The sequence below is a fragment of the Schistocerca nitens genome, chromosome 1 (genome assembly GCF_023898315.1).
Source record: "Schistocerca nitens isolate TAMUIC-IGC-003100 chromosome 1, iqSchNite1.1, whole genome shotgun sequence".
NCBI classification, from domain to species: Eukaryota; Metazoa; Arthropoda; class Insecta; order Orthoptera; family Acrididae; genus Schistocerca; species Schistocerca nitens.
The window spans coordinates 521,363,272-521,373,945 of NC_064614.1; the positions used below are offsets into that span (position 1 = coordinate 521,363,272).

Genomic DNA, 10,674 nt, shown 5'->3' on the forward strand with positions numbered 1-10,674 from the left:
GACCATCTTACCGACTCCCGTAAGAGTTCGGGCAACGTGTGTGCATCCAGCACAGAAGTAGGTCAATGGCCGCTTGTCTTAACTTAACAGCTTTTGCAGCTGTCGTTCTCACACTGTGAGTCACAATCCTCTTCAATGACTGTCTGTCACTATGACTCAACACACGCTCTGGTCCATATTGTGAATTAGTGGGCGATGTTATTTTTTTTTCTTTTCTCTTCTGCCGTATGCAATATAAATCTTCAGTATTATACGTCTTGAAACACCAAACACTTCGGCTCGCTGCCGGCCGTGGTGGCCGAGCGGCTCTAGACGCTTCAGTCCGGAACCACGCTTTTGCTACTGCCGCAGGTTCGAATGCTGCTTCGGGCATGGATGCGTGTAATGTCCTTAGGTTAGTTAGGTTTCAGCAGTTCTGAGTTCTAGGGGACTGACGAACTCAGATGTTAAGTCCCATAGTGGTGGTGGTGGTTAGTGTTTAACGTCATTAGAGACGGAGCGCAAGCTCGTGTTAGGGAAGGATTGGGAAGGAAATCGGCCGTGCCCTTTCAAAGGAACCATCCCGGTAAGTCCCATAGTGCTCAGAGCCATTTGAACCATATTGAACTTCGGCTCGCTTGGGTACGAAACCTCCCATCATATGACCACAACCAATTTGCCCACTTTGAATTCACAACTATACATGACACTGTTCCGTGTGGTGTCACCGCCAGACACCACACTTGCTAGGTGGTAGCTTAAATCGGCCGCGGTCCATTAGTACATGTCGGACCCGCGTGTCGCCACTGTCAGGATCGCAGACCGAGCGCCACCACAAGGCAGGTCTCGAGAGACGGACTAGCACTCGCCCCAGTTGTACGACGACATTGCTAGCGACTACACTGATCGAAGCCTTTCTCTCATTTGCCGAGAGACAGTTAGAATAGCCTTCAGCTAAGTTAATGGCTACGACGTAGCAAGGCGCCATTTGTACCATTGCATGTATCTCAAGATAGTCTCACTTGTATCATCAAGAATGCTGTATACCAAAGGACGATATAAAAGTTAAGTGTTCTAGTAGCTACGTTCTTTTCTTTATCACATTCATTACGAATCCTGTTCCAGACTTCGCGCCAGTCGGCGTGTGTGTACGTGTGCCCTCTCGGCTACCCGTCACTGTGGACTGGCTGCCTTGTCAGTCCACTACATTCTGACTACGACGTACGCTAGCAACGTATTGAGGACATTGCAATGTGCCATTCGTGGTGAAGCACAACGGCGCCAGTTCCAGGATTGGCTAGCATCTGCATTTATATACAAGCATGCATTTCACGCGGTGTTCCCATACTTTTGCCCAACCTCTGTACGATCTAATGCCGGTAAGACTAGGATCCGGTACGAGTCCCTGTGCATCTCATAGCATTACTTCGTTAGGAAGCACACTCCTCTGCATTGTTCCAATGCCACGTCCACAAACCTTGGTGGACGAAAGATCATACACACATAAACGTTCATATTCGTTAAGAGAGGCATCCTTTTAGACATGTCATTATTGGTTTAAGCTCATGAATGACGCATTACAGTCAGGACATAAACCGCAACGTAACCAACTCGTAAATAGATGCTCTCTGTTTCTAATGCTTTAGTACTCTTCACCAATTGTTCCTTCTGGGTGTAGAGTGAACCACCAGCTATTGAGCTCCATAACATGATAGAGTTAGGATGAGGCGAGGGGCAATGTTTGAGAGGCTAGTCGTATTTACGAACATCTGTTCCCAAACAGTAGCCATCCACAACTCAGTATCTTTCGTGCAGTTTGTAGAGACCTTCTAGAAACAGGAAATAATCAACCTAAGAATGGCGACAATAGAAGGTGTGATGTATGAAAACCGTACTTTGAGGATACCGTGGCAGAAAGGTTTAGTAAATTACCTTCAGGCAGCACTCGTGCCATGGGCGTGTTGGGGAGACAGGTCAGCTAACCTTTTGAACGTGAAGGAATACAACCTTTGGGTACATAATCTTCAGAAGCAGGCACTAATAACGATCGATATCACATCTTGTAAGGATTGAGGCAAGTGATTTGTTCATCAAAATGCTCCTACTAATGACATACAGTTTCAATTAGTATGCACTGAACGAATCTCCGTATGTGAAGTTCCAAGGCAAAATTCACACGTGAATAGGCTAAGCAAGAAGTTCAATTCAGCCCGCCGTGCACTAGAAAATCCGTTTCGATTCGTTGGTCTGCAACTGGGATTTCTATTTAAGTACTTTGCATTCTGATGTACAGGACATAAAATCCCGTCTGAGACCTGCGATCATTTTTATGTTAATAATTGGCAACCAATGTTGTACAATCGCAATAAAGTCATGAGATGTTCAATTGACTTGTGCCGCAGTCATATGTTCTTCGAACACTTTCTTTGAGTTGTCAAGGCTGTACGCCTGGTTGGTTAGGAAGGAGTGTAAGTTTGTGATGTCTGAAGATGGGTTTAATCCCGAAACGCGTAACATGTTCTAATAAAAGAGTCAATTGCACATCTCATGACTTTATTGCGATTGTATAGCATTGGTTGCCAATTATTAACTTTGCATGCTTTCACTCGACACTATCCTATGGCATAATCTTTTGTGGCAATGGAACTAAAGTCAAACAAGCATTTATTCTACAGCAGGGTGCAGTAAGAATGTTGTGTAAAATCGATGACCTAACATCCAGCAGAATGGATTCTTACACTCAAGTGCCAACAGATTTAAGTCCTAATGTATTTTACGTGTAATAAGAGTGAATTTCGAATGAACAGTTAAATGGTCCAAATGGCTCTGAGCACTATGGGTCTTAACTTCTAAGGTCATCAGTCCCCTAGAACTTAGAACTACTTAAACCTAGCTAACCTAAGGACATCACACACATCCATGCCCGAGGCAGGATTCGAACCTGCGACCGTAGCGGCCGCGCGGTTCCAGACTGCAGCGCCTAGAACCGCTCGGCCACTCTGGCCGGCTGAACGGTTAAAATTGCGATCATAATACTGTAAGTAAAAGTCATTTCCCTGTAAGGTTTGTTTCCCTATTTCGGATTCCAAATGGACTTTTATATTGTATTGCAAAAGTCATTAGCAGGTTGCCTACAGATAGCTGAAAGTTCTCTGATGTTAAAAAAATAAGAAATAAAGATAAAAAGGAACAGTCTAGAAGAGTACTTTATTAGCCGCTCTTTCCACAATTCGTGCACATTACGGGTAACACTAACATTCATATCAAACAGATTCATTGTACTGACAATTTATATGGCCACTGAAACCAGTAAAGTTACGTAAATGTTTAAGTTCAAAACAGCAGCTGAATAGCAAGAAGAAGTGAAGCGTCTATTTTCAAAATGCGAGGGTGTGCTAAAAAGTAACACCTCCAAATTTTTATATGATAACTCTTAAAGCTTTTCAGAACAAACAAATGTTATTAACATTCTACATCTTTGTTCCTGACTTATACCTGTTTATTTCTCAACATAGTCACCGCGAAGACGAACACATTTCTCCCAGCGAGAGACCAGTTGCGTGATTCCCTCGCCGAGAATGTCTGACTTTGTTTACGCAGCCACAACCTCACCTCTGCTTGCATCGCTTCATCACTATCAAAGTGAACTCCTCCACGGTGTTTCTTTAAGTTCTGGAATCAGATGAAAATCGGATGCGGCCAAGTTCGGATTGTCTGGAGGATGATCGATGACAGTGAATCCAAAGTGTCGTACTGCGGCAGGTATCGCAGCGCTCGAGTGTTATCTGACACAGCCGTGCTGCAGGAGAGTGTGCTCCACGTGTGGACGAACTCCTCAAATTCGAAACTCGATTACTGCATGTTCTTCCTCACGCACCGACATAGTAACGTTACACACCACCATGTTACATGCTACAGTTCGGAGACCTCTATCTGCAGAGGGCTGCATATATGTAGACAGGAAGAATAAAAATGTTGAATGTTTATAACGTTTGTTTTATTTAAAAAGCGTTAAGAGTTTTCGTATAAAATTTCGGACACGTTATTGTTCAACACGCCATCGTAGCTGCCTAATCATTAATAATTGTTTTAATAATTCCTGTGATAAAAGATGTGTGTAGATTAGCACTCGTTGTAACTGCCTGTTAACATACTTCACAGAAGCAGACTACAATGGCTGCTACTGGACGTTTATTTTATAAGTTTACTCGCTTCAAGTATCTGAAGTCGATGTGTGAGATGAGTGGTGCTGTCTCCCATACATACACCTGCTTTTAGCATACTGGTTGTTTTAGCAGTCTGAAGAGTAATGTTGAAACTCTGAACACCCACATGTGCTTTCTGTGAGATCGCGTCAACCAAAATTTTCTTTTGAGCTGCAAACGTTCGTAGTGAACTACTTGTAGGACATGAACTTCTCCCATAAGCATAACTACAGCAGCACAGTATCATTTACTGCAAACCATTCTTACGAAACCCAAGGACGCAGTATTATTCTTTGCGTACTGCAACGCATGGTTCCACAGTGGTAAACTAACAGCACATTTCATTGTTACACGAGCACTGCCAGCTACAGACTTTGGTGAAAATTCGAAAGGCTGAGCAAAACCTTTCGTATAGTCAGCACCTTCGTCATTCGATGCTTTTATCTGGAGCAGCTCAACAAAGTGGCATGTATTATGCCAGAATGAGCTCAATGCTCAAATCAGTTATCTTTTCGACAAGGAACAGAATTCTGCGATGCTCGCTAGAGCTGCAAAATAATTGGTGGGAATATATCCAACATGGAATGAAACTTGAGGGAGGCTAAACACCTGTTGTAAATTTGATACGATAGTGGAGTCCCTTGCGTTGTTAAGAAAAATGATGCAATGTTTCTTCGGAAATGCAAGCACGTCCGCAGGAACAGGCACTGCGGTGACTACAGCTGTCATGAAACACATGGAATTAATTCACAGTTGTGAATACGAACAACCATCAGTTTTATAAGGAATGACAAAAATGAAAATTTGTGCTGGAGACCGGGATCCGAACCCGGATTTCACGCCATACGTGAGTGGTCGCCTTAAGGGGTTCAGGTTGAAAAAAATCGATTTTCGGTTTTCATCATATTTCGATAGATTAAGGTTTTATTTAAGTACTCTGAAAAGGATTTTGCTGTAAAAAAATTTTTTTTCGAGCATTAAAGAGCATTTTCCTACCACGTGTGTTTATGTGCCATGCCCTCTTTTCGGTCACCCACTTTTATGCATATATTTTAGATCTTTATATCCCCTATATCGCACGTTATGGATGTTTTTTACTCCCGAGTGTGTTGGCTATCCTTAGAATGCAACGGTCGGTATTCTTTTGTTTCTGCTGTTTGTAAACAACACGCTTTAAAACACGCGTTTAGTTTTGTTGAAGTGTGATTGCGAGTAGCTGTTGTGGAAAACTTGCAGGTATACTACGGGCAGGCAATAAGGAGAAATAAAGAAAATCTGGAGGCAATGAAGAGAGGTGTTTGGGCCATATTCTACAATAAGTCCTCTACTGATGATAAGCGATGTCATGAATTGTGTCCATCAGGAGAAAATTGGTGGTGCAAATATAATAGGGCTCAGGCAACTGGAGAATATTATTCTCACTAGCATTCTCTTCCTGCTACTGTTATTACTGCAATTAAACCTATTTTCAGAGACTTGGCTCATCCTGGCCTTCTAAGGAAATTCTGCATGGACAGAGAAATAACCCAAATGAATGTTTCAACAGCATAATTTGGAACCGCGTTCCTAAAACTGTACTTGTAGGCATGCATATAATGAAACTAGGAGTTCTTGATGTTATTACACTCAATTGTGGTAATATTGGAAAGTGTTGGGTACTGAAAAAGCTGGGAATTAATCCTGTTGAAAATATGATCACTGGTCTACAACATTGCGATAAAATGGCCAAGAAAGCAAGACAAACATTCAGGAAGGTGAAAAAGAAGCTGGAAGACCTGCTAGAGGCCAAAGAAGGGCCATCATGTGGAGCAGGACAGTTTTAATTAACTGTAAGTAACAAATTTCAACAGTTTTTTCTTTAAAGTCAATTTCCCACAAACTAAAATTTTCAGTACATATGCCCTATTATATCAGAAACTATCATAGATAAATGAATGAAATTTTCAGAGACTCTGCATAACATAAAAAGCCACCTCTGGTACTACATTCATTAATATTCCCGCATTAGGAAGTTCACAAAAAATATATTTTCTGCAGAAAAAACTTAATATTTTTGATCAGTAAACACTTCCGGGCTAAGTTGCCATGGTCGATCTGTAGAACTTCTTCTCCCTGACGTTTCATTCTCAACTACGGAGAACATCTTCCGAGGTGAGTCAACGACTAGCTGCTAGGAGCTGGGGCCGCCGCTTATATGGATATCGTAGGGGGCGCCATCACACGTCATGTGACGTGTGATGGCGCCCCCTACGATATCCATATAAGCGGCGGCCCCAGCTCCTAGCAGCGCCCCCCCCCCCCCCAAATTCTATCAGTCCCTCCGGATCCTTGAGCGTCATGCACTCCGCCTCGCCTTCCGTATCCGCCTCCCGTCCCCCACGCGGATCCTCTATGATCTCATTCCTTTCCCCCATCTGCTCCTATTCCTCGAACATATCCGCATCCTCTACACCTTCCGCCGTCTTGAACCCCCTCACCCCCTGGTTGCTCCTCTCCTCTCCCATCCCCGCCCCCTGCCACGTCTTCACCGTTGTGTCCCCCCTACCCTCCATCTCTACACCCTCCATCTCCTTTCCCAAGGTGGCTTCCGTCAACTCCCCCTCCCGGATGATGCCCTCTCTCCCTCCATTTCTCCTTCCTATCAACTCTGATCCTCACCCCCCTCCTTTCCTCCGACCTTTCCCTGGGCTCCCTCTTCCTCCCCCCTTCCATCCTGTGTTTTCTCCCCGCCCAACCTCCCCCTGTGTCCCTTCTCCTCCCCCACCCCCCGAGTCCTTTTGCATTCCCCTCCTCTGCCTTCCCCACTCCCTGGCACGTCTGCTCAGCACCCCTCACCCCTCTTATGGGTCTTCTCCATTGGCTTCTTTCCCCCCTCCCACCCTTCACTTTTCCTCTCCTTCCCCCCCCCCTTTTTTTTCTCTCCATCATCTGTCCAGTTTCCCCCCCACCTGCTCTCGGCTGTGGTATGTCATATTTGTGCCAACTTTTTAGTGCCGTGTTTAAGTGAGTGTTCAGTGTTGTGCGTCTTTCCACAGTGTTGCGAACAGAAATCATGCTGTCGCTGGGTGTGCATTTTATATCTTGCGAACAGAAACCAGACTGTCGCCGTGTTTTTTTAACTGTCTGTCTGTTATTTTTCTGCTTCTTGTGTATTATCTTAGCATCATCACCCATGTGTTTTATGTTTTAAGTTCTAGAATTTTCTGCCATTTTACCTTTAAGTCACCGATTTTATCGCCAACTGTTATTTTTTATTATCTTCCTCTTTTTAACACAAATTCTGTAGGCTGCAGAGCGGCGTAGTCAGCTGCTGCCAGCCCGCCCCCTTCGGGGGGAATTGAAATTCAATAAAGAAAAAAAAAAAAAAACTCCTAGCAGCTAGTCGTTGACTCACCTCGGAAGATGTTCTCCGTAGCTGAGAACGAAACGTCAGGGAGAAGAAGTTCTACAGATCGACCACGGCAACGTAGCCCGGAAGTGTTTACTGATGAAGACGCCGGCCGTGAAAGCCTACATGGAATGATTAATATTTTTGGTTAATAAATTTAAAAAAGTATTTCTTAAAAATTATAAAATGGATAAAGTAGATCTTCGTACAGTTGACTCTATTAGCATCATGTAACGTACAGTAAAAATATTAAGGTCCTGCATCAAATAGTTTTTTTTTTCAGAAGTGGGTCAAATACTTGCCTAAACTAACATGGGTCAGATAGGCAGGGTGTGGTCCCCTTAACCACTTTGGCTATCCGTGGACGACTCACGGCAGCACTCAAACTTCCATATGTCATCGTTCCTGCTTTACAAGCTGTACTCGTACACACATTACGTAATTACGGGATCGAGACCCGATCCGGCACAAATTTTCGCTGTCGCCATTCTCTTATACAACTGTGAATACATTTCAGGTATTTCATAATGGTTGTAGTTACCCAGTGCCATTCCTTCGGACAAGCAATGTTGCGTCGTTCTTCTTAACAACACAGGCACTGCAGTATCGTATTTATCCGCCGATACCAGGCAGTTACCTTCAACTAAAATGTCCTCCCCCCGTGCGGTACTGACATAATGTGTGTACGAGTACAGGTTGTGGTTCAAATGGCTCTGAGCACTATGGGACTCAACTGCTGTGGTCATAAGTCCCCTAGAACTTAGAACTACTTAAACCTAACTAACCTAAGGACAGCACACAACACCCAGCCATCACGAGGCAGAGAAAATCCCCGACCCCGCCGGGAATCGAACCCGGGAACCCGGGCGTGGGAAGCGAGAACGCTACCGCACGACCACGAGATGCGGGCTACAGGTTGTGAACCAGGAACAACGACATATGGAAGTCTCGGTCTGGTCCGGAAAGCCAAAGCTTTAGACGACCACTCACGTGAAACAGGAAATCCCTATTCGAGTCACGATCCGACAAATTTTCATTGTTCGTTATTCCCTTATACGGCTGACGGATGTTAGTATTCGGAACTGAAAATACACTTCATAAATGTTGTAAATTTATTCGAAAATGTTGTACTAAGATTTAAATGTTTTACTACGTGACTTCCAGTTGTACGAAAGTCTATGCTTTGTCTTCGATAAAACCACATTCGTTACACTTTACACCATTGCCCCAGTTAAGGCTACTATTCAATTGCTTGTTACACAAAACGCCTCTAATCACCTGGATGCTGTTTTTTTTCCTGCAGAAGTTGCCGGCCCCCAGTGACTTCGACATCAAAATGTATGGCTGGGTAAAAATGTCTACGGACCCAACCTTCCAGCAGATGATGCAGCTGGCCGCTAGTGGTCGCTACTGCGTCGGCAGCGACACGTGCTTCACGCTTCAAGAACCCTTCGGCAACTGTTGCCCCTTCTGATAGCCAGTAGCTTTCTTTTCTCATTACGAACTCACCATTAAATCTCACTACCCTAAACACCATTTCTGAGGATTCTGCGCGAAAAATGAAGTTGGCACTGCAACATCATTCGTCAAAGTACACGCGAAAGAATTCCACGATCACTCCAAAACTTAATTACATGTTTCTCACTTTAGACTGATACAGCTCGCGTCGCAAACAGCGGCAAACCAGATGGGAACCTGTGTCCCTCGCAACCAGCAACACGCAACATGCATCTAAACGCTAAACAAACTCGTACCTAATGTACCACATCTACTGCAACAGTTTTGCTATGCATGTCTTCTGCAGCGACTTGTGAACAGGAATAGTGCATAACCTTTAAGGAAACCTCAGATTAAGAAACGCTACGATCCGAGGAATCAGGTCAACAACCGTTTTCATAAACAACGTGTCTCCTCCAGTCCTGCGAACAAGACACGGATGAAAATCTCCCGCACACTTCTACCGAAATATGTTGGGTAGAATGAAGAGAGTGGAGGGATGGTGGAGGAAGTGGCCGACCTTCTACATGTGAAATTTAATATTCATCAACTATTATCGTTCAATTACAGCATCAAAGAGCGTTGAAACACAAGCTTAAACGAAGCACCAATGTCTGTCACTTCCAAAGTTAAATGGTTTGCCTCACGAAATATTATCTAGCAGAACTTTGCTGGTGAAAACGTCGTTACTGTCGGTGTCGGCCATGCCTTCGTAATAAATAGTTCATTAAGTTTTTGGTTTGTGGTATTTTTATGTGTGTAGCCCAAATATTTCTTAGAGATAGTAATTTGTAAACCAAGGAGAAGTTAAAACTCTCCAATGCTTCATCAAAATAGGTTCAGAATAGTTGACATTCAGAGTATTTTTCATTTAGTGTAAATGAACCTAATTTCACTATATTTTATGTTTCACTGTGTGCCTTTTTATGTAAAAGAACTTACTTTATTATTCTTCAAAAACTATGTTCATTATTCTTTTTAGCATTGTAATTGTGTATGAACAATTTTGGGTTTCATTATAAATATAAGTATTCTTTTATTGAATAACTAAGTGACATTATTATTTCTTGGATAAAAATATTCAATTTGTAACAAAGCATTCTCAGACAAAATTACTGTGCCATATATATAAGCAACACGCAAAGCAAAAAGCTAATCTTTGTTTAAAAAACCTGTATATAGGTAATTTGTATCTTGTATCTGAACAATAAAGCTTTAAGACAACTATTAGCTGTCATCTAGAGAATATTTAGATAATAATTTGCACCGTTGGAAATCAAAAAGCTACATCGCCTGGAGTTCTCAGTTAGTGTACCTATACTGAAAATCAGGGCACACAATGTATGAATCATTGTTCCAGACACCCACTTAAATAGGATGTGAATGAGATCAAGCTATGCATCTAAGGGTGTTGAAGCAATGTTTAACAATCACAATTTGGGGAATACGAGTTACACCATATTCTATGCAGAAGTAGCTGCAGGAGGATTGCTTTTTATCAGTGATCACCAAGGAAGTCGGATGGAGGAGGCCCACAGTTACATATTCTTCCTTTTCTTTGGACTTGCATTTTTCTCAGGCCACATAAATTTATTGCAATGTGTC

General features: G+C 43.1%; 1 protein-coding gene across 1 annotated transcript in view; it reads left to right on the plus strand.

The window, feature by feature from the left end:
• Positions 1–10,193, plus strand: part of LOC126236262 (uncharacterized) — a 34,134-nt gene extending 23,941 nt beyond the window's left edge. The window contains exon 4 of the mRNA XM_049945418.1: positions 8,876–10,193. Within this exon, the coding sequence (XP_049801375.1) occupies positions 8,876–9,046 (171 nt within the window). The 3' untranslated portion in view covers positions 9,047–10,193. The remainder of the gene's footprint in view (positions 1–8,875) is intronic.
• Positions 10,194–10,674: the final 481 nt, after the last annotated feature.